The 22088-nt window shown below is 42.6% G+C and overlaps 5 protein-coding genes across 8 annotated transcripts; 2 read left to right on the top strand and 3 right to left on the bottom strand.

Moving 5' to 3' along the window:
* Positions 1–2873: 2873 nt before the first annotated feature.
* LOC115681305 (peptide methionine sulfoxide reductase B1, chloroplastic) lies at positions 2874–4922 on the top strand. 2 transcript variants are annotated; one of them, XM_056316886.1, is made up of 6 exons: positions 2874–3114; positions 3285–3444; positions 4052–4117; positions 4214–4411; positions 4499–4539; positions 4666–4922. In XM_056316886.1, exons 1-5 carry the CDS (start codon positions 2922–2924, stop codon positions 4524–4526), a joined length of 645 nt encoding a protein of 214 aa, XP_056172861.1. In that variant the 5' UTR covers positions 2874–2921; the 3' UTR covers positions 4527–4539; positions 4666–4922. The 2 variants fall into 2 exon arrangements, with proteins under 2 accessions (XP_056172861.1, XP_030461080.1); XM_030605220.2 differs by having other exon boundaries at positions 2878–3114; positions 3285–3390.
* Positions 4923–9060: 4138 nt separating this feature from the next.
* On the bottom strand, positions 9061–9429 carry LOC115681168 (extensin-1-like). Its single transcript, XM_030605014.2, has one exon. The coding sequence runs from the start codon at positions 9427–9429 to the stop codon at positions 9061–9063; it is 369 nt and encodes a 122-aa protein (XP_030460874.2).
* Positions 9430–10009: 580 nt separating this feature from the next.
* Positions 10010–11899, top strand: LOC115681292 (receptor-like serine/threonine-protein kinase At1g78530). Its single transcript, XM_030605195.2, has 5 exons — positions 10010–10305; positions 10400–10738; positions 10888–11142; positions 11234–11367; positions 11584–11899. The coding sequence occupies exons 1-5, from the start codon at positions 10170–10172 to the stop codon at positions 11773–11775; spliced, it is 1056 nt and encodes a 351-aa protein (XP_030461055.1). The 5' UTR covers positions 10010–10169; the 3' UTR covers positions 11776–11899.
* A 427-nt stretch (positions 11900–12326) lies between these two features.
* Positions 12327–14720, bottom strand: LOC115681293 (fatty-acid-binding protein 3, chloroplastic). 3 transcript variants are annotated; one of them, XM_030605196.2, is made up of 5 exons: positions 14305–14705; positions 13946–14047; positions 13218–13373; positions 12882–13096; positions 12327–12682 (listed from the first exon to the last, which is right to left on the bottom strand). In XM_030605196.2, the coding sequence occupies exons 1-5, from the start codon at positions 14531–14533 to the stop codon at positions 12524–12526; spliced, it is 861 nt and encodes a 286-aa protein (XP_030461056.1). In that variant the 5' UTR covers positions 14534–14705; the 3' UTR covers positions 12327–12523. The 3 variants fall into 3 exon arrangements, with proteins under 3 accessions (XP_030461056.1, XP_030461058.1, XP_030461059.1); XM_030605198.2 differs by having other exon boundaries at positions 13946–14044; positions 14305–14704; XM_030605199.2 differs by lacking the exon at positions 13946–14047 and having other exon boundaries at positions 14305–14720.
* Positions 14721–16570: 1850 nt separating this feature from the next.
* Positions 16571–19509, bottom strand: LOC115681312 (UPF0235 protein At5g63440). The gene is made up of 7 exons (XM_030605227.2): positions 19237–19509; positions 18971–19085; positions 18355–18508; positions 18022–18118; positions 17578–17666; positions 17413–17481; positions 16571–16863 (listed from the first exon to the last, which is right to left on the bottom strand). Exons 1-7 carry the CDS (start codon positions 19349–19351, stop codon positions 16804–16806), a joined length of 699 nt encoding a protein of 232 aa, XP_030461087.2. The 5' UTR covers positions 19352–19509; the 3' UTR covers positions 16571–16803.
* Between the last annotated feature and the right edge of the window lie 2579 nt (positions 19510–22088).

Below are 22088 nucleotides of genomic sequence, written 5' to 3'. Positions count from 1 at the left end.
TGTTCACGATGGACTCATCTCCACCGTACATATATATATATATATTGAATTATTATTATTAATCAATGAATTTTCTTTTTCCTTTTCTTTTTCTTTAATTTTTTAATTTTTCCAAATTTTTCATTGGTTTGGGGAGTTACATTATTCTCGTGAGGTCCACGAACATGGGAGGAACACAATCATTGGCGGATCACGGGAGGCGACGCTGCTCCCTCGAAAAATCTAGTGTGCACCATGGCCACCCCACACCACCAGATGAATGAATGAATCATTCGAGTCGATGGCCGAGTAATATTCCGAGGAAGATGCCGAGGAGCCACCGCCAAGCATCGTCATCAGAACTACCGGCTAGCAATTTAAGTATTTCGAATTGCCAATTATAAAGAGGGAAATGATAATTTCTTTTTTGGGGAAAAAGTCATTAAAAAAAAATTCAAATTATGTTCGATGTGGTACATTTACCCAGAACTTTTTAAACCTCAAACTTGTACTTATGTGACGTATATGTGACATAGGTACAAGTTCAGAATGTACCTATGTGACGCATTTACTATCCGTCGAGATTCCATTAGATGATCTCCTAACCAAAGTCGTTTTATGTCAATACAATTTGTAGATTTTCAATTGTTCTCATTGACGGTTGATGCCGTAGAAAACAGTTTAGGGTAAATACGTCACGGTGAGCACGGATTTTTGGTGGGTTTTTGCCCTTTTTTTAATATTTAATTAATGTTTTCTCGGGTCAATTTTATGTCCTGCGGTGTGGCTTAACGTTGAAAAAGTTAAAAAATAAAATAATATATATCGAGGGCCTGTCCGGTGTATTTGGCGCTGGCGGCCATGTGGGTCCCATCTGGCCTTTTCAATTTGGCGGCCGTGATTGGTTTTCCGTGTATAAATTTATATTTTTCTCCCCACTTCAAAAGTTTCCTTTTCTTATCCTCCCAAAAAAAACAAAAAAATGTTTCCTTTTCTTTTTCCTTTTTTCTTTTTTTTTTCAGATGGATGCACAAATCTGACCGTTGGAAGTCCACTCTTTGATTGGAGGGCCAATTTCAACGCAAGCAACGCCTACTTTTGTAGCTTTTCTACGTATTTTCCGGTTGGCTTCGGAGGAAATGTTCGAGGCACAAGTTATCCGGAGGTTTCAGTCAAATTTGTGGTACAAACTTGTGATGTTGTAAAAGACAATGCCGACTCTTTTACTGTGGAACTCCCGTGCTTGATGGTTCGATTATTGGGGTATGATTAGATTTCAAGAATGCGATTATAGCTATCCAAGAGGCCTTGAGCATTGTTCTTTCACTTAATTATTGGGGTATGATTAGATTCGACTTCTTAAAAAGTTTATCAACCGCCACATGACGTGGTGCTAATTGCTCCAACGGTCGGACAATATGAACAATATGCTAACCTTTTGATAGCGACCAAATGGGTCGAAGAGGGAGTGAAATCGTCCTCGATTGTCCTTTTCCAAAACATCAATCTTTTGCCCTGTTCAGCAAGGTGTCTCTGAAGGCCAAGAGCCATATATTCTTCAGTCATTTATCATTCATTGGACCGTCCACTAGTTGACGTCCTGGATCGTATCCACCACCATTTGCCATGCATGATCCATCTTAACCAATTCAATTCCAAGTGCTCTTTTCTTAAAGTGGACCACTTATTGTTTATATTCTAGAGGTAGGCCTTTAAGTCTAGCCCAATTTGTTGCTCGGACCCGATACAGAGATAAGCTCGAGGTCAAATCAACTCTCGAAGCTTGCTTGAGCTCTATCGAGTATTGAAATGACCGGTCGAGTTCGATTTGAATAGCAGAGTTGAATATTAGAGCTCGACTTGAACACAACCAATTAATGAAACCCGAGCTTGACTCGAATATAATTAATTAGTTAGACCCAAGCTCAAGCTTGATCTTAATGAACTCTACTGATGTGAATATATATGTACATTTTTGGGATTTTTGTTGCCATTTCTATAACTATTTGATGTTACTGGAAAAATAATAGAAACTTGACTAGGTTCACGGGGCTATTGAACCGAGTAGTCATAAATTCGAGCTCGATTTGCCGAGAGAACTTGAATAGCTAGAGCTCCAGCTCGACTTGAAATTGGACAAGCTGCTTATCTCAAGATATATCGAATCTAGCTAGCTTGACTCAATTTCATCCCTACTCGATCCTCCTTAAATAAATTAGGCACAATGTCATCAAGCTGGCTCGAAATCTAAATAGCTTTGCCTAACCTCGCCTAATCCCGTTAGGCCACGTGGCTCGGGCAGGCTCGTAGCCGCCAGGGCCACGATCATGCCTTGCTTATTTCTCAGACGAAAACTTTTAAAGAGCTATTCGTGTTTCGGAAACATGAATATATCCACTCGAAACATGCTCATTATTTTTAAAAATATATTCTATTTTCATTTTTCAAAATACGTTGATATCTGTCTTTACTAATTTTACCAATCTTGGCTAGTGCCGTCGAGGCACTTGTTAACGAGAGCCTTTTCCGATTACGATAAATGCATATTTAAAAATTATAAATTTGGGCCTTTATTTTTGCATAGTCTAAAGTGGCTTCGAGTGGGCCGCTCCCTCCGGATAGAAAGCCCAAAACCGAGAGATCAGCGCAGAAGGCTCCACGAGGAGCTGCAACGTGGCAGCACGATAGACACAACCCCGATCTGTCCACGTGGAAGGCGCCAAGTTATCGCCTGCTCCCCTGCCCATTCGACACCGACAATATTCTCCAATCGGATCCGTCCGTTTCCCGAGAATCCTCATCGTGCGGTCCTCCGAACAACGGATGTATCCATCGTCCGTGCCCATTCACACACCACATCACGCCTATCCCCCCGAACTGGGATGGCGTTTCGACCAAAAAAAAAAAAAAAAATTCTGGGAAGGCTTGCGAAAAGGTCAGCAATGGCTTCCGCTTCGGCTTCTGGTACTTTGTCGCTGCCGAAGTACATATACGCGAAGACCCATCTTCCGTTGCTTCCCAATTCGAAGTTCGTCGTGTCGCCTTTTCAATCCTTGAGGAAAGCGAGAACGGGGCAGCTCTCTGTTCGCGCCATGGGGTCCTCTGCTTCTTCCCAGAGGCCTGACAACCTTCAAGGTCGGTCCTTTTTTCTCCAGTTTTCCCCGTGAATCCTCCCTTTCTTTCCGGGGTGCCTTCTTTCTTTTTAGTTTTGCAATGGACCCTTTTGTTTTTCCCCACCCGAGAATGCCTCCTCTTTGGATTTTGCTGGGAAAGCCCTGAATTTTGGGATGATGTCGTTGTGGCAGATGAAGTTGGCCCAGTCTCCGTGAGTGATGAAGAGTGGAAGAGACGCCTGACTCCGGAGCAGTACTACGTTGCCCGGCAAAAGGGCACCGAGAGGGCCTTTACTGGGTACGATCGGTTCTTGGGAATGTTGCTTGTTTCTCTTGTGTGTTTCAAGACTATGTATGATTCTTTAAATCCATAGAATCTCCCTGTCTGTCAGGTTTCCCCAGTCCATTTTCTGGTTCGTGGTGCATAGAAATTAGGTGGGTTTTGGGATAAGGCTGTGCTTGTTTTCTTGAGTAGAATACAAGTTTGAGCAATTACCGCGTTTCCAAATTATTTTCTTGCCTGCCGGACACAGAAACTTTGGTTAGAGGGCAAGATAAGAAAGTTTTGCAAGTGCCTTTCTCGGGTTGAGAAATAATAATTTACTGGGAATTTCATATGTTAAAGGATGTACTTGCAAAATACTTAACCAAGTACCGCCCTGCAGTCCTCTTCCAATCGATTCGACAGTTAAACTGTCGTTGCTTGTCACTGCATCTGGCATCTGCTACTAATCTTCCCCTGCCTTTGTTGTTGGCATGGCTCTCTCTCTCTCTCTCCCCATGTGTGTGTGTGTGTGTACATATATATTTTGGCGTGGGTTAGGAACTTTCCTTTTGAGTTGGCCCTAGCTAATGTGCTTTATTATTATGTTTCATTGTGTCTAGTGTGGTGGAACAAATAGGGTTATCTGCTTACCTCTGGTAATTCTCTCTGTTATTCTGGTTTTATGTGCCTTCAGGGAGTATTGGAACACCAAGATCCCAGGAACATATCATTGCATTTGCTGTGACACTCCTCTGTTCGAGTGAGTTGGCTCTTTTTTTCCACCACCATCTCCATTGTCCTCGATAAGTTTCCTTTCTATCCTCCAACTGTCATATGTGATTACTGTTTCTTTCAGATCAAATACAAAGTTTGACAGTGGAACTGGGTGGCCATCATACTATCAGCCCGTAGGGAACAATGTCAAATCAAAATTGGATCTCTCGATCATTTTCATGCCACGCCAGGAAGTCCTGTGTGCTGGTTGCGATGCGCATCTCGGTCACGTCTTTGATGACGGGCCACCTCCCACTGGTCAACGCTATTGCATCAACAGGTAAGCCCATCTTCTCTTGTTGGTTCCCCTTTATGCATTCACTGAAAGCTAGTGCAGCTGACATGTTGAAAATCGCGATTTCTGCAGCGTTTCATTGAAGCTGAAACCAAAGTAGAGGACACACCAAAGTGAGCATCCTGACTTCGCAAGTGACCGTTTTGTGTTGTCAAGGTTTTTCTTTCTATGTAAAGCGTCCTGGTTGACTTCATTGTTTTAAAATCCCCTGTGCTAATTTCCCCTTTTGTTGGTCATAGGTCGCTAAGTGGCAAAACAGCATAATGTTCGAGTTGTGACAGAAGCATATGGAGAACAATTGTTTCTGAAGTTTTCTGTTGTCATGATAGTCTACCTCAAATATGGATGCGCGTTTATGATGGCATTGCAGAGCACTTTCAGTATAGCGTGATCATCCGCTAAACTGTGTTGAAATTTTGTACACTAACTCCTTGTATGATACACAGCTGTAAGACGGACAATGTACTAGTTCATCCTCAATATATTGGGTTTTTTACATGTTCGTACTTGTAAATATTTGAGGATCTTCCAGAGAGAAGGAGAGAGGAAAAACTAGAAAGGCTACATTTCAAATGACTCGATAAAAGAACATAAATGGCTCTATTTTTAGAGCAGGAGAGACAATTGCAAAATCCCATTTTTTTATTTGTGACCACCTACTAACTACCAACTTATATGCACAAATATAATTTGACAATACTACTTGTTGGTATGTTCGATTGTGTGTGTAGACATGTTGGGTTTTTTCACTTGGCTGTCGTTGCAATTACATCTGGTCAGACTACGTCTTCTCTCAAGAGTGACACAATTTGTCCCCGAAAGCAGGATTTGGTCTTCACTTATGCTGAAGAGCAACAGTACCATTTAGTTTTGATTTTAATCAGGACTCTCTCTCTCTCTCTCGCTCACTCTCTCCCTGTAGATAAGAGGAGAGAAAGAGAAGATGTGTAGTTGCTTACAGGCTAGCACTTTCATCCACTAGCACTGGAATTTGACCAACCTCCAATCAAACTTTTGACGGTGATAAACTTGAAGGACAAACACAAGCATCCGCTTCTATGAGATAAAGCTAAGCATTCATTGGTATGTCCAGAAGATGCTATATACTAGGCATAACATGTATATAACCCCCTCAACAGACTATATTATTATTTTAATCCATCAGGATCTATCCTTTTTCATTGAAAAAAGTGATGGATAAAGGTAAGTCTCTGCAGAATCCTCTGCCCTCTCTCTTTCTTTCGATCTCTCGTCTTATGTCAATGTTTGCTTGAGCATATATGATGTATGTCAGCATACCATGTACGAGAAACTAGAGCATTGAATATGTCGATCACCAGCCTACAGATGTATGCAAGGTCGGTCTACTTTTAATATGTTTAATTGAAGTTGCATCCTTTTCATATTTTACAAGTAGGTAATGCTAAGTCGATACAGAATGAACCAAAGTTTTGGGAAGCTTTTACTTCTCACTCATATTGTAAGTAGAGGATTTATGCTTTCCTTTCGTAGCATCCGTGTGTCCCGATAGATACGATAATTCACCGGTGTTGGCAGATTTTATGCTTATTTCAATTCATGATATACAGAATGGATTCTTGTGAGGCTATGTCAGTCAATGAGTCGACTCTTTTGGATGATCAACCACCGTCTCTTGGTCTCAGTCGCTGGAAATGGCGGTTTATTTTTGCACTCAACAATGCTCTCCTTCTCGGTTTATCAGCAGCCGCCATTCTGGGTAAATTCTACTTTGACGAAGGTGGAAAAAGCAACTGTATGACAGCGCTCGTCCAAATTGTTGCCTTCCCCGTCGTCTACCTCTCTCTCTTCCTCTTTCCATCCCCAAAGAACTTTAACCCTGTAACCAGAACTTCCGGCCCTCCCATTTGGTCGGTTATGTCAGTATACATTTTCGTGTAGATAACATGTCATATTCCTTAGGGATTTTACACTTTCCTCTCTCCACCTACTCTCCTCACCGTGCCACACAGCTGGCGTTCAATGATTTATCTTCTTTCTTCGTCAACAGCCAGAAGCTTTCAACTTGATACTCAACTCAGTCGTCCTTCTCAGTATGGGCCCGTTTGATTCGGCTTTTCAAATGCTACTTGGGGGAGTGCAAATACTTTTAGGTGAAAATCATTTGGGGAAATGCAAGTGGTGTTTGGTAAAAAATCATTTGAAAGCCACTTAGGGAAATGCAATTGTGTTTGGTAAATTCCTTTTTACAAATGGGCTTTGGGAGGTTTTTTTTTTTTTTTTTTTTAAAGTACCCTTCGCCGGCTCCGGCAAAGGGCTACGGCCGCCAGCGAGCCAAATCTGGCACCGGCGGCCGTCACCGGAGGAGGCCTGGGTCGTGCGACCTCAGGCCGTCGCCGCCTAGGTTGTGCGACCTCAGGTGACGGCCGCCTGGGGTCGCGCGACCGCCCAGGCGCCGTCGCTGCCTGGGTCGCACGACCTCGGGCGGCGGCACAGGCGGTCGCTCGACCCCAGTGTCGTCGCACAGGCGGTCGCGCTGACCCAGGCCGTCACACTTTGGGGTCGCGCGACCCAGGCCGACGGCGCTGGGCGATCAGCGCGACCCTAGGCGGCGGCGGCACAGGGCGATCGCCCAGACCCCGGGCATCGCCTCCTAGGGTCGCTCGACCCAGGCCGTCGCCACTTGGGGTCGCGCGACCCAGGCCGTCGCCACCTGGGGTCGCGCGACCCAGGTGACGGCGCCTGGGCTGTCGCTCGACCCCAGGTAGCCGTCGCCTGGGTCGGGTGACCTCGCCGGCCGCCCTAGCTGGCCACCCTAGCCGGCCACGTTTTGCTGAAGAATTTTTTTTTTTTTTTTGGAAATAGTCAGCATTTGTGGAATGCCAGCTTTCAGCTTTCCGGACTCGGAAAGCTGAACCAAACGGTTCAGCATTTTGGGAAGGGGCTTTCGAGGCCAAAAGCTCCTTCTCAAAACTGAACCAAACGGGGCCTATATCAGCTTCCCTAATTGCCCTACACGCCGACTCAACAGAATCCAAGGATGTCTCAAAGGAAGCTAGTAGCCGGTTTCATCTTCAATCCTGGTATCGGGGGGCTATATGCTGTTGCTCTCCCTAATGCAGCTTTCATTTGATAGGATAATGACGAGCGACATGTTCTCTGTGGTATTAGATATGTAGGTGTACACATCTCTTGTCCTTACTTGTTTTTGAATGGTGGGATTGTTCGCAATGGCGAGGGAAGTGTTCTGAAGGAGGAAGACATGGAAGGATTAAGAAAGGGAGGTCGATGTGCGCGGTGACTTTAGTTAAGTCTGCTCTAGGTTTGCAGGTCTCTTTTGTTTGAGTTGTGGGCCTAGGTTTTTTGGTATCATCCCTATTTCTCCAATTTCATCAGTATGTTAGTAATGCCGCTTGGTCCGGTCGTTGCTCCATTATTTTACGGCAAGAGCATGGATTGGGTTAAGATAGTGGCCATGTTATTGGCAATATGTGGATGTTGTCATGTGTACCAAAATTGTCATGATGAAGCTAAGCAGGAAATGACTGCTAGTAGTGTTTAGTGTGCTATATCTCGGTTCTCGATTCACTTGCCTGTAGTCCTTTGCTAGATGTTCCTCTTGTAGATACAATCCAATTGCACTCAGTAAGAGAATAGTCGAGCTTAGAAAGTCTGCTCTTCTGGACATAGATGGGAATTAACCATTGGTGGAGTGAATGCACGAGCGTGGCAAATTCTGTGGTTTGTTTAAGTGGTACTGTTTCACGCCATTAGGAAGAAAAGAGAAAAAAAAGGATCAGCATCTCTATGCTATGACATAAGCGTCAAGAATCAGTTTGCCTATGAGCATTTCACTTTCTCGTAGCATCTTACATCAACAGGAAGAATGAGACCACGTATGACGAAACAGTTGCATGCACCGGGTGTCTGTTATGCGAAAATCATTTTGCCCTTGATGATAGTCTCTCTTAATCACGCGCTTGCACCTAGCGAAAAGCTCTTTTTCCCTTCAAAATAGTCTCTCTAAATCACCGACTTGCACGTAGCGAAAAGCTCTAAAACAGACATTTGTCAATGACACAGCAGTGGAAACTGGAAGTGGGCCAACAGTTTCAAACTATCACATGACAACTGAAGCCTATCACATGGCAACTGAGCCAAGAAGACTCAAAAAGTTTGGTGAGAATGAAGACAAGTGAGCCTTCTTAGCTCGCCAACTGTGTGCTACGCGTTGTTTTCACATCCTGTACTTGTCGAATATCCAAACAGAGCATGCCCCATAAATCCTATCCTATCTCCTCCGTTTACGGGTGGAACAGTTGAGAGACCCAATGCTTTCACATGATTCATTCACACTTAGTATTATCTCTACTCTTTTGGGTTTGTTTTCATGACCCAAAAAGAAAAAACTACTAAGGGTGCGAATGACAATCATTCTGTTTCAGAAATCAATTTCTGGCTAGAAATTTCTATTCCATGGATAAGTTTCTAAGCAAAAATATGCATTTGATAACAACACAAAATTTCTGTTTTCGAAACAAAAATCTGTTTGATAATGGCATAAAATTTCTCTCTCGGGCAACTGGCGGGTGGGCGGCAGACGGCGGTGCAGTCAATGCGGAGGATGGCGGCAAGAGCCGGCTGGCGTCGGGCAACTACGGGAAGCAAGCGACAGCTGGTGGCGGGTGGTGGTGAGAGGAGGGCGGTGGGAGGTGGCAGCTGATAGCGGGAGGGGGGCGGGTGGCGGTCCACGGCGGTCGGCGGCGGGGGTGGGTGGTGGCTGGAGGAGTGCGACGGTGGTAGGTGGGTGGCGGCCCACGGTGGTCGGCGGCAGGGGACGACGGCCGGCGGATGGCGAGAGGCGGCGAACAATAGGTGGGCAGCGGCGGGAGGCGGCAGACGACGGGCGGCAGCCCACGGTGGTTGGCGGCGGGGGACGACGGCCGACGGATGGTGGGAGGCGGGCAATGGCGAGAGGAGGGCGGTGGCAGGAGGAGGGCGGCCGGAGGCAGGTGGTGGCCCATGGCGGCCAGTGGACGGTGGAAGGCGGTGGACGGTAGGTGGGCGGCGGCGGGCGATGGGTGAGCGACCGGCTAGTAGCGAGGGCGAGCGATGAGAAGAATTTTTATTTTTTATTTTTGTTTTATAAATAAAAAAATTTCATTTCTGTTCCTAACCTATTTCTAAATTCAAAATTTGTTCTAGAAATAGAAAATGAAATTACGTTACCAAACGAATTTCTGTTCCAAATATGTTCCTAATAACAAAAAAATAAAAAAATAGAAAAACAGAATGATTATCTTTTTAGAGCTCCAAGTGACATGATTCATAAATAGTAAGTTGGTTTTCCCCTGGATGCCAAGTCACTAGCAACCGTATCTCTGTGAAAAGAACAGATTCAATAAATTTCGTATACTCAACACCCCAGTTCAAAAGGAAATCTTTTATCTTTATAGCTCTCCATCGCGAAGATATGGGATGAGGTGGCAAACTGCAACCCACGCGTACCTCGTTAAAGCTGTCTACAAAAAGTGGACAGACAAGAAATATTGTCATGTTATTATGCCTCGCCTCACTCAAGTAATAGTGGCCCCTTGCGTGTCAATATCGTGCATAGTTTCTTGTACGTGGAGGTGTTGTTTTCTTCACCTACCCCTCTGCTTTATGCTCTTCCTAAAACTTTCTTCTCACAAATATAGAGAGAAACTAGTGTTCAAACCAAACCTCAATTACTAAGACACTCCATCTCAATTTGACCGACCAAATGGAGAAGTCTCTGCTCTTAGCATTTTACATCACCATCTGCTCCGTTGCTTTCGTAGCATCGAAGATCGTTATCTCCCTTCTTCTCTACAAACGATGGAGGAGAAAGCACCTGGTTTATGAAAACGGATTGTCGGGTACGTCATTACTTCTCAAGTGCTCGGCGGTTTAGTCTCTTCCTATGGAAGAATGAGGAACACACCGATGTCAATATTGTGCTTCCGGTGACAGGTGGGAAGTTGGTGATGTTCAGGTCGTCGGCGATGCGGTCTCTCACATCGGACTCATTCATGAAGAAGGCTCTGAAGTTGAGCAACAAGGATATCATTGGTTCGGGAGGCTATGGGACGGTTTATAAACTGATGATAAACGACTCCATGGCCTTTGCAGTGAAAAGGCTCAACAAGGGGAGTTCGGAGAGAGACAGGGGATTTGAGAGAGAGCTGGAGGCCATGGGAGATATAAAGCACCGCAACATCGTGACCCTCCATGGATACTGCACCACCCATAGCTACAATCTTCTCATATATGAGTTCATGCCTAACGGAAGTCTTGATGGAGTTCTCCATGGTAAAGATAATATCATTGAAAGCTCCTATGTTGCAGCTGAATTGTTAGCATAAGTTAATATGGGCTACGCAAGTATGTGGCTTGAGTTCAGAAATAGAGTTCTTTATATGATGAGAGATTTCAATATACTGAATCTGACTGTTTTACAGGAAGATCAATGAACAAGACGATATTGGATTGGCCGACGAGGTATAAAATAGCTGTGGGTGCTGCAAGAGGAATCTCCTATCTCCATCATGATTGCATCCCGCACATAATTCACAGGGACATAAAATCGAGTAATATATTGCTGGATCAGAATATGAACGCCCAAGTTTCTGATTTTGGGCTCGCCGCACTGATGGAACCAGATAAGACTCATGTTTCGACATTCGTAGCAGGAACTTTTGGATACCTAGCTCCTGGTATTGGACCATCAAACACTACTTACGACAAAATCCATAGTTCCCTATGTGAGTTTGATACTAGAAAGTTTTATTCACTTTTGTTGTGCAGAATACTTTGATACAGGGAAAGCAACAGCAAAAGGAGATGTCTATAGCTTTGGGGTTGTTCTGCTTGAACTTCTGACTGGGAAAAAGCCTACAGACGAAGCGTTCGTGGAGGAAGGCACCAAGCTTGTGACATGGGTAATTCTGGAGCTAAACTAAGATTTTGACAAATTAAATTTACAGTGATATTTCTAATAAAATTTATGATAAAGATCAGCCTAGAAGCCTTCAATACATCTTAGGGGTATCCTCTGGTAAAAAGTATAAACAAATTTGAGTGACTTTAATCTGATATTCAAGATTAGCGAAAACTATCTACTGTTTAGGCACTCATTCTTGTCTGGTCACAAACAGGTGAAGTCGGTAGTCAAAGAGAAGAGGGAGGAATATGTGCTTGACAGCAGATTGGAAGATTGTCCAGTTGACGAGATTAACAGTGTATTTACTGTCGCATTGATGTGCCTTGAGCCCGAACCGGCTAAAAGGCCTACCATGGCTGAAGTTGTCAAGATGCTCGAGCAAATAAAGTCAGAGAAATCTGCGTAGATCTTTAGACCCTGGTACCATGTATTCTAAGAGAAGCTGTTATCTTTTCTGTTGGGTCCCAAAGACCAGCTCAAATGTAACTCCATTCCTGTCATTGACCAAGAAAGAGCTTTCCTCCATCAAATTCTATAGCATTACGGGAAGAAAGAAGGCCAAGGTCGTTCCACTAATTGCGACCAGAGAGTAATGCTCGGTATACTATATTTACAAAATAAGGTATACCAAACGATATGGAATAATAGATTGGACAACCGAATTAATCTACCATCAGTGCTTTTAACCCACGTCTCTGAACATCCATTCAGATTATGCCACATCACTCAATATACAATATATTGTAAATCATCTATAAAAATAGCATCTCTCAACTCTAAATTGTAGCTCAGCATACTAATCCACTTTTCTAATTCTGAATCACCTGTTCAACTCTGGTAGAAATGTCGAGAACATGGGATAGACCAGATCAATTCAAGGAACAGAACACCAAATGACTAGAACATGAACATTTCAGAATTGCACAAACTGAATCGAATAAGTAAATAATGAATGAATTAATAAGAACTGAAGGGTGGTTGCTTTCTTAAATGTCTCGAGGACAACTCAACTTGTCCAAATGGACTATTCTGTCTTAATCTCGGTGGACACAATTCATCTGATTACGTGATTCATAAAATTGAAACAGAAAAAAGAAGCCATATGCCAGACCTGATGAATAAGCTCTTCTAGAAGCTTGACTAACCCATGGAAACTAGTTGAGGATGGCTGCCAAACCATTAGCAACAGAAGCTTTTAAGGAAGGAGAAACCGATGCATCCCCCAAAAACACATCAAACAGCGCAAAGGTGACGTTCTCTGACTCAATTGTAGCGTCCGCTCCAGATGGCAACCCGTCAGATGAAACAGAAACCTGACATAAAATTCCAATTGCCCGAATTGTCATGTGGAAAGGAAGAAAAGAGTGGCATGTAACCCTCATGCATTAGCATGCAGGAACAATGCCAGAAGAACAAGAAGCTATATAAAGTAGCCTCTATACAGTATAGTGTGCATGTGTATACAAGAATAAGATTGTCAATACAATAGATGGTTGCATATTTTACACTCACTAGCATCTTTGATGAGTCCAACCAAGTCAAAAATATGAAGGTTCCTTTCTTAAGAGAGCGTCCTTGAAAGATGTTGCGGAAGGTGGATAGAGCAGATTGGTCAACAGGAGTGAGTGACTTGATTCTTGGAGAGATAGCATCATCCAAGGCATCCCAGAAAGTTTTTCCATCGACATCTCTGACCAGAACAATCTGTAATGACTTCTCCAGCGGAGCTGCACCAATCAGTGTTAGCAACCACACAAACTACCCTCTTTTCTCTTGCTCACTCAACACATGAATGCTCAGCATGGACTACAACAAAACACTAATTGGAGCTGCTAATTCTGGTGTTACCCTGTAAAATTGAGTTGAACAATGATCTGTCCTCCAGAATGTCAGCTGCTGATTTCCCTTTCCAAGCATTCAGTTTAGAAGAGATTGATGGGTTTACATAGAGTCCTGCAGCGTAGACCTTAACTCCGATTATTGCAAAAACTTTCTCCCTGTATCCTGCAATTATAGCATTGAGTTACCAAGCATTTAGCGAAGATAAAGCATCCTTGAGGAGGTTAAGTCAGAGGAAATGAAGGACGTAATATCATGTATTAAGCAGAGGAGGGACTTGAGATTCTTTCAATCAAGAACCGTAATCATGACCAAAATGAGGGAAAGAAAAGAAGGTAACCTCAAAACTTGATTTGCAAGGGCTGATTTTTTGGGAGAGAATAGCTGTTGAAGATGTCTCCAACAACCATCACACGATACAATATTGAGAAGGTTCCTTCCGAAAGTTCAGTATTGAAAGATATCCCATATTTGCAACATATTGACTTCATTGCAGTTGTAGGTTGAAGTTTACATTGTTCAGACGTGGATGTTTTACGAGAAGAAATTTCTGTTGCATCTCATTGACATACGAAATAGAAGCTATTTTGCACACGAGTTTCGCTCTCCTTATTAAGAAAAATGTACGCGTGCGATTCACTTTTTCTTGAGAACAACTTTTTGTACTAGATCTCATTGTGTGTGTGTGAAAGATATTAAGTTTCTGGTCACAATGGCCAATGCAGCAAGGATTTTACCTGTTCCAACCAAAGATAGAGATGTCAAACACCCCGGTAGTGTCAAAGGCGTCTGGAACTTAACCCCGGTCACCGGTTCTTCCGCATTTGACTCACTCCCTACTGCATGCTCAATAAAAGACAGGAAATCAAGGCAAAGAAAATAAGACAGCACTACATCCGAAAGGGCTCTTTTCATCAGTTTCTTTTAAAAACTGCAACTTTCAGAAGAAAGAAAGAAATTCGTCAAAAATTACATCGACTAACGTGATGGGTCAGAAGTAACGAACAATCAAAGTGACAATATAGACACAATTCGTAAAACCCATATAAAATGAAGCAGAGAAACAGCAGGGGAAAGAATTTCCCCGATAATTTACCCGAAGGTGAAGAAGCAGCAGCAGCTATTGCAGCGAAATTGGTATACGCTCGGCCCAAAGAGAGAGAGAAAGATTGGTGGCGTTTCTTCGGAGACCGACTCTGATTCGGAGTTGAAACTGAATCTCTTCTTCCGAGGAAGATGTTGCTGGGATTGGAATGACTGCAGCGGCCGGAAGGGATGGCTGGTGAAACGCACATTGGTGATGAAAAAGCTCCGACACCTCGCATTGCTTTAGTTTTGGTCCTAAATGGAATTGCAGAATCCGAAGTGGGATTTCAACAGTTTCGTTTTAAGAATGGAAGCGAGGCAGTTTTTGTTGTCTGAAATTTCGGTTCATTCACTCTGCATTCTGCAACTGTTTTCTTGTCTCCTTTCCAATTAAAACTTGGAACACCCCAACCAGATCACGCCGCGTGTACTCACTCTTTTAATCACTTCCGGATTGGGTGTTTGCTTGCGTAATGCATGTCTCCCCTCTCGTAAATTTCAGCTGCTATGAGAGTTCATCGGACAAAGGTGCACTTACTTTTTTTTTTTTTTTGATAATCCGGACTCCCACACCGGCCGCACTACAAGGGTCCGACCGGCCGGGCACCAACCGGCGGAGAGCTAATCTGGCCTCACAAACTAGTCTCCATGTAAGTCAAGAGTATGATAAGGTTACGCGGCAGAGGGGACTCGAACTTGGGACTTGGGACCTGGGACCCCAAATCCTACATCCTTACCAACGCAGCCAACCTCTTGGAGGCAAGGTGCACTTACTTTTAAGTTATGCTAAACACGTAAAACATTAATTTACACATTCGTAGACTAACGATGTACCACCAAGGTGATCGGTCAAATGATATAAGGGTCACCTCTCTTCTACTAGAGCACGAGCGAGGTAGATCTTTGCCTGTGGTTGAGCAACTCTCGACAGCCTTGCCGAGGGTTGCCCAGCTAGGGTTGTGCTGCCCTGCGCCTCATGGTGGCTAAAGAGTAATGCTCTATTTTTTTTCTTTTCATTTTGTAAAATATTACTTTGTATTAAAATTTTAGGCATCCAAACACTACAATAGCCATGTCTCCTGTACAAATAAAGTTGCATCTAAAGAAGGGGGCTAATAAAATGGGGAAAAGTCCAAAAAGGAGCTCGAAGTGAAATTATTTTTTCAAATAAGGATCTGAAGTGGACCTTGTCTCAAATAAGGGTATTATGTGCCCTAATTTTCTCAAATAAGAGCATGAAGTGAATCTTATCTCAAATAATGACCTGAAGTGACCATATCAGTCTCAAATAAGGACATGACCTCACCGGTCAAAATGTATTTTCGTCTTTTACTTTTGAATTTTTTTTTATTTCCTTATTTTCTTTTTTTGTTTTCCTTTTTTTTTTTTAATTTTTTTCTCTCTTCCCTTCACCGGCCATCACTAAGGCTGGTAGAGGTCGCTAGCCTCAGGTAGAGGCCGCCCTTGCTTGGGCTGGCGAGGGTGAGGCCAGCCCAGGCCAGGGTGAGAGTTGCCCTCACTGGACGTCGGCAAGGGCAGCGTCGCGTGAGGTCGACGGAGGTCGCTGGCCAGGCACAGTGAAGGTTGGGAGAGAAAAAGAAAAAAGGAAAAAGAAAAAAGAAAAAGGAAAAGAAAAAAAAAGAAAGTAAAAATAAAACAAAAAATATATGCTTATAATGTTTTTGACTAAAATACCCCTTCTTCGGCGACGGAATAGTCATCGGCCGGCCAAATGCCCTTTTTTGAGACGATTTGGCCACTTCAGGCCCTTATTTGAAATAATATTTACTTCAGGCCCTTATTTGAGAAAATGACTCCACTTCGAGCCTCTTTTTTGAATTTTCCCTAATAAAATGCCATCTTTACCGGTCATTGGCCAGATCGATATATGTGAATAAACAGAAAATGACATGACAACCATTGTCAGTAAAAATGATACTAAATAGATATTTATTATTGGCCATAATCAGATAACGTTTTTAACCAAAAAAATGTTAAACTAAACTAAAAACAAGTAAAATTATTTTACTGTCCGTAGATGAAAGCAAAAATAAAAGTAACCAAACCGGCCTAAGCTAATTTTTGACATAACTCTGCAGATTTCTTTTACAGCACAGGACTGTCCTCTACTTGTCATTGAATCCTTATTCCAGTACGAACAGACACCACTTATGATGCTTTTATCTGCTGTCAAATTAGCAGGGGCAATCGTGAAGGCGGTCAATGGGCTAAATTCACTAGTACTATTCACAAAGCCAACATGTCAAGCCACCACCAGACAAAGCAACTCTATCAGCTGACATTAACCATGGCTACTGTCAAATGGATTACAAAATGCTTCCAAAGGATGCTCCTACTTTTACCTTGATAATCTCATGAACCGTCCCTGTGTCCTATGGCCATCAAGAGTGAAGCACTTTTACAAGAGGGTTAAATTAAAAATTGCATGAATAACTGCAATTGAGCACAAAAATGTTGCGAGATCTAAAAATGCCTCAATGAAACAACTTCAAGGTTGCACAGCTTCAAGTAGCTTCTCGTACACCTGTCTTGCGGACAAGTCTTCCACCTGGAGGAGCATCAATCATAAGCAGATCACGCAACAATCAATTGCTGGAGCAAAACCAAGGAAGGCAGAGTGCAATATATTCTTCAAATTCAAATTAAAGAAGCAAGTAGGCAGGGGCCAAAGCTTAATCCAACATAGACTCTTACACTTCGTTCTTAAATATGTTAACTCCAATTGCTTGACATTACAGAAGGCATTTTCTTGTTGACATCCTTACGAAACAGCCACTAGTAAAGACCACTAGACGAGCTCATCTTACAACACATGGCATGGAACAAATCTGCAAGTGAATTCATCGAACATGCTGAAGAATTCCCATGAGAAGAGAAGCCACCCACATGTCTCATTAGATTCATGTGAACCAATAAAAAGTAATGAAGTTAAGAACTAACGCTAGGGTGACATTTCAAGGAAAACTCAAAAATGAAACAGGTGCTTACAGTAACAATACCAATACTATCCTTGAGTAACTCCTAATTTTAATAACACAATCAGATGGACTTTCTAATGAATTCATCACCAAGCATTGGCTAATGAATCTATACTAACCACGAGGAGCTTCGATTTGTTATTCCATCCCCTCTGCAGTGTCATCTGGCTAAGTCTCAGACCCAACACCTACATACAGATATCAGACATGCATACTTAGTTTGTGACTTAAGCAAGACAAATGGCATTTTCTCAATTGCAAGAACTGGAACATTAAAGTGTTACTTTTGCCATGAACTCCAATAGTTCATTATTAGCTTCTCCCCGGGCTGCGGGTGCAGCTATTGTTACTCGAACATCATCAGCATTCACTCCTGAATTACAAGTGAAGAGAAAAATGGCTGAAGAGGTTAGATGTTTCATTGCACAACTAATAAAATAAAGATCTCAAGCACCGATTGAAGGAGCAAAATAAGATCAAGATTGATAAGAATTACACGGAACCCAAGAAACCAGCGCAGATGACAGAGTCATAAAGTCGTGACTCAAAGGTGCGAATTGCAGATTAAATTCAAGCAAGTAATGAGATATGCGATCGACGTGGAATGTTCAAAAGTAGCTATGTCCCAGAATGGAGTGACATTTTGAGCATTTGGAAAGGTAATCAAAACATTCTCAAAGTGTGGACATCGATTCACTTAAAAGACGCAGTTTGTGCAGTTAGATTACTTGTGATTGCAGAGCGTTGTGCCCCAGCTTCCACTTCTATAGCCACTTGAACAAGACCTCCCTCTAACCGTGATATGCAAGGGGGAACAGGAGCATCCTACAGCAGCAACCAGGACAAAGTAAGGAATCTTCGACATTGACACTTAATTGGGCATCACAATGAAAGATGCCCAAGAGAGTGGAAGAAACAATCAATGCGCCTGCCAGAACTCTAGCTGTTAAATCCAAAGTTTCCTACTTCAATGAAAAATCCACAATCTTACAATACAGCATTATAAAACTGAGCCAGCCAGAAGTACAACATAGGAAATCGCTATCGAAGTTCAATGGTACCTGGGGATTTGTTTCTGCAGCAACAGTACTCAATGCCCCATCTACGATATAAATGAATGAAGCAGTTTCCAGATCTTCCTCAGCTCGGTAACAGACAAACAGGCCGCAACCTATACAATTCATGCGAAATTGCTTCTCCAGCTTACCCTCCCCCCTGGATTAAGATGAAAAAACAGAGAAACCAAGCACTCAGCAGCAACAATGCACCATCAGAGCTCGCTCAGAACTCAGAATTTATTTACCCATGCCTCATTCCAGGCACGACCAACTCGACTCTACGCATAGCTTATTATTAAGGAAAACATAGTCATCCGGCTCTATTAACTTTTAAGAGAGAGAATTGATACGGGGGGCCAAAAAACTTGACAAACATTGGCATAATCATCTAGCACTGCGGAACATATTCAGAACACGCTATCAGAACAAAAAAATGGCGTGAAAAAATAAGCCCTTGAACACCTTTTACTTCAAGATTTCCCCTAGAATAGATGACAGCTTATCACCCGAATCGAACATAATTTAGCAAATGAATTGCTCTCTCGTTTCTCATGTTTTTTCTTTTCCACCAATATGGCCCAAGAGGGTCGTAAGGGAAAGCGTAGATTAGGGGATTCACCGTTTCAAGAGGATTTTGCCAGCCTCGTTGACATTGAGCCGAGCAAGGTGCGTCTTCTTGTCCAACACACATGCCCGGTCGGTCTTCCTCTTCGGCGTTTTCTGCAACTGGGTATCTTTCAAAACGAATGTAAAATTCAGTTCGACGAGAGATTCAAAGCACAGGCAACACCCAATCAAGCACAGAAGATACACACACACACACAAGAGAGAGAGAGAGAGAGAGAGAGAGAGAGAGAGAGAGAGAGAGAGAGAGAGAGAGAGAACCAGTGATGAGGACGTGAGAGCCGCAGTGCTTGCAGTAGTAAACGAAGAGGTCGGAGTCGGGGCCGTCAGGAGCTGCGTCCTCGCTCGAGTACGTGTGCGTCGTCCTCTTCGGCATCTCTCTCTCTCTCTCTCTCGCACCCACCCACCCACAAACGCAGAAGAACCTCCTAAATTCGGTTCTCGGATTTTCAGAAAGCTGCAGCTCGGACTCCAGGTCAAACAACACAATTGCAGCCGATTTGGGTCAATGTCCAATTTACCACTTGATCTGTTGTAATTACCTTCTCTATATATTTTCTCCGTTTACCATGTATTTTGTGCAATCAAATTCCTAACAATTTGTGCACCGTAATAATTTCATAACCTAATGTTCAACTCCATCGCAAATCAATACATATCATTTAAGACGTGACAATAATTTATTACATGAAGCACGTATAAAATATCTTCTCTGAGGGAGAGGAAAGCATAGATCGAGGGCCATGGCATTGAGCCTTGCATAGCGATGGCAAAGGTTAATGAACCCCCTTGTTGGTCACTCGTCACCGCCCCCGGTCAAGCCTATAGCACGAGCGAGGGTCGACCCTTCCCCGTCGAAGACTAGTGCAGATTCTTGTGTCTTAGTGATCTCCATTGACTACTATTGATGGTAGAACCCCTCCTTTCATTGTCAACAATTGTGAATACTATTACTTTTACCGTTAAGTTTACTGAAAATTTTAAAACTTATTATGAAAATACAATTAAGTCCCAGAATTTTAAAAAAAGTGCAATTAAGTTTTAAAACTTATCACAAAAGTACTGTTTTTTTTGGTAAGAAGCACTGTTGAATCATAAGATTTTAAAAAAGTGCAATCAAGTCTTAAAATTTGCCAAGTTAGGACCTATCTGTCGGTGATGATGCCACAACCCTTGCCCTCTTTATCCCTCACCGTGTGGTGGGATTTCAATGAATTCCGAAAGAAAAAATTCTTTAGAATTGTGGTGTCTATCGGATCAAATCAGAAGAAATCTCACTTTGTTGATCAAAAGCTTTTCAAGTTTTTGTGTGCTACGATATTCACATAAGAGATACAATAAAATGCTCGTGATTACGACCGGTCATGATCGGGAATTAATCCGGATCAGGCCCTCAGTTGCGAGACCCCTTAATTCAAATCAAAAGAAGAACCTCTCCTCACTTGCGAAGAAGTAGACGGAGCTGCGCTCCGAACTATGAAAGTTCTGTTCACTTCACCTTACATGAAGGCCCATCAGCCTCAATCTTGTTCTTGTTCTTGTTCTGTAACAGCAATCATCATTGACGGAACAAAGCTTCACTGCTTCGCATGAGTTAGCTCGAGCTCCTAAGCTGTGCTCACTCCCCCCACAACAAACAAACCACCAAAGTTAAAATGGTCCGTTCATCGAGTCCCCGTATTGTAATTCAACTGATGCATTTTGCATCTCCAATCTCATCTGCACCTCTGTAATGCAAGGGAATTAGTGCCTAGTACTAGCTAAATTAATACCTACATATTCCTTCAGTTTCTGGTGGAGCTTTCTTTTTGGAAACTAAAAAAAGAACTTGCCACTTAAATTAAGCTAATTTTAAACATGAATTGATAGATTTCTTTTGCCGTAAGACTAATATTTTATACATCATCCGTTGTTCAACTCTCAGGGGGACCTGCAACGATTGTCAATGGGGGAGGTAATCCACTTAATTTGTAGTACTCAATATTGCCAACTAGCATTAGAGCAGAAAATTCTGAAATATGAGACTGACTTTAAGGAGAAGGCGAGAGAAGATAAATGGTGTATGTTGAAATTGCAGAAAACTTGGGGTGTGGCCAAGCCATCATCAGACCAAGCAACTCTACTGGCCAACATTAACTATGCCTGCTCTCAAGTGGACTGCAAGATCCTCCAAAAGGGATGCCCCTGCTTTTTCCCCGACAATCTCATGAACGATGCCTCCGTCGCCATGAACCTCTATTAGCAATCGCGTGGAAGGAACCACTGGAACAGCGATTCCCAAACTCGGGCCTTGTTGTTGTCTCTGACCCAAGTAAGAAATGAAGTCTTTTTTTTCAATTATTCTTTGGCCTACACTCAAGTATAAAATTTTTTTGGGCAGTGTTTGTTGAGAAAGCTCCCGAATTGTTTTGAAGATTGACAAAACCCTTCATTCTATTTAATGAATCCGATGAAAGTATTTTCAGGTGATAATTGTGAAGAAATGATATTCAGACTTTGGTTATTTGGCTATTGCGTATGAAACACTGAGTATTCACTTTGTAGACATCTCACAAATATGTCCGTAAGGCTTGCTCATAAATTTTTTCTCAAGACGTTTTGAGTCTTCAGACTCCGGATGTAGTCAGACTCACTAAGTACTCAGACTCAAACAATATCATCTGATCGAGAAATCTAATTAGACTCAGAATACAACGCATATATATTGCAACAGCTAGTGATCTGACTCGGATTTCTTTTGTAAAAAGTGTTGATTTATCTTTAATTTTAAAGATTGTTTTGCGACAATCTTACTCAATGCAAGACATCTTTGATTGATTGACAATCATTCAAAAACATAATATTCTTTCCAAGAACGAAGAACTCTACTTATGAAAATCTAGCTTTAGTTTTATGGGTGACTGAATCAATGGGTGATTCTGATCTTGTCACTCAATGGATACTAAATCTTCTTGAAGCATGTCCAACGGGTTGATTGGAGAATGACCTTTGAAGACTGTCCAACAACTAGATTGGAAGTGGAGGAGGATAAGAGGAGATTCTAGTACTGAAGATTAATAGAGAGTCGTGAATCTAGAGTTCCAAAGTTCAAGAGAGCTTCAACCTTATACATT

Source organism: Syzygium oleosum, unplaced genomic scaffold (assembly GCF_021117445.2).
Source record: "Syzygium oleosum isolate NSW1041296 unplaced genomic scaffold, Sole_v2.1 Sole_v2.13, whole genome shotgun sequence".
NCBI classification, from domain to species: Eukaryota; Viridiplantae; Streptophyta; class Magnoliopsida; order Myrtales; family Myrtaceae; genus Syzygium; species Syzygium oleosum.
The sequence above is the reverse complement of the archived record's forward strand: the minus strand, read 5'-3'. Positions and strand labels throughout refer to the sequence as shown.

What these genes read in the sequence shown, in the direction of transcription:
- LOC115681305 (XM_056316886.1), top strand. Translation starts at nt 2,922, where the DNA reads ATGGCTTCCGCTTCGGCTTCTGGTACTTTGTCGCTGCCGAAGTACATA. An exon ending in TGTGACACTCCTCTGTTCGA is followed by an intron (nt 4,118 to 4,213) that starts GTGAGTTGGCTC and finishes TGTTTCTTTCAG; the next exon opens with ATCAAATACAAAGTTTGACA. An exon ending in CAACGCTATTGCATCAACAG is followed by an intron (nt 4,412 to 4,498) that starts GTAAGCCCATCT and finishes CGATTTCTGCAG; the next exon opens with CGTTTCATTGAAGCTGAAAC.
- LOC115681168 (XM_030605014.2), bottom strand. Translation starts at nt 9,429, where the DNA reads ATGGGCCACCACCTGCCTCCGGCCGCCCTCCTCCTGCCACCGCCCTCC.
- LOC115681293 (XM_030605196.2), bottom strand. Translation starts at nt 14,533, where the DNA reads ATGCGAGGTGTCGGAGCTTTTTCATCACCAATGTGCGTTTCACCAGCC. An exon ending in TGCTGCTTCTTCACCTTCGG is followed by an intron (nt 14,048 to 14,304) that starts GTAAATTATCGG and finishes TTGAGCATGCAG; the next exon opens with TAGGGAGTGAGTCAAATGCG. An exon ending in GTTCAACTCAATTTTACAGG is followed by an intron (nt 13,097 to 13,217) that starts GTAACACCAGAA and finishes TGATTGGTGCAG; the next exon opens with CTCCGCTGGAGAAGTCATTA.
- LOC115681292 (XM_030605195.2), top strand. Translation starts at nt 10,170, where the DNA reads ATGGAGAAGTCTCTGCTCTTAGCATTTTACATCACCATCTGCTCCGTT. An exon ending in TCTTGATGGAGTTCTCCATG is followed by an intron (nt 10,739 to 10,887) that starts GTAAAGATAATA and finishes ACTGTTTTACAG; the next exon opens with GAAGATCAATGAACAAGACG. An exon ending in GCACCAAGCTTGTGACATGG is followed by an intron (nt 11,368 to 11,583) that starts GTAATTCTGGAG and finishes GGTCACAAACAG; the next exon opens with GTGAAGTCGGTAGTCAAAGA.
- LOC115681312 (XM_030605227.2), bottom strand. Translation starts at nt 19,351, where the DNA reads ATGCCGAAGAGGACGACGCACACGTACTCGAGCGAGGACGCAGCTCCT. An exon ending in ACAACGCTCTGCAATCACAA is followed by an intron (nt 17,667 to 18,021) that starts GTAATCTAACTG and finishes CTTGTAATTCAG; the next exon opens with GAGTGAATGCTGATGATGTT. An exon ending in TATTGGAGTTCATGGCAAAA is followed by an intron (nt 17,482 to 17,577) that starts GTAACACTTTAA and finishes ATCTGTATGTAG; the next exon opens with GTGTTGGGTCTGAGACTTAG.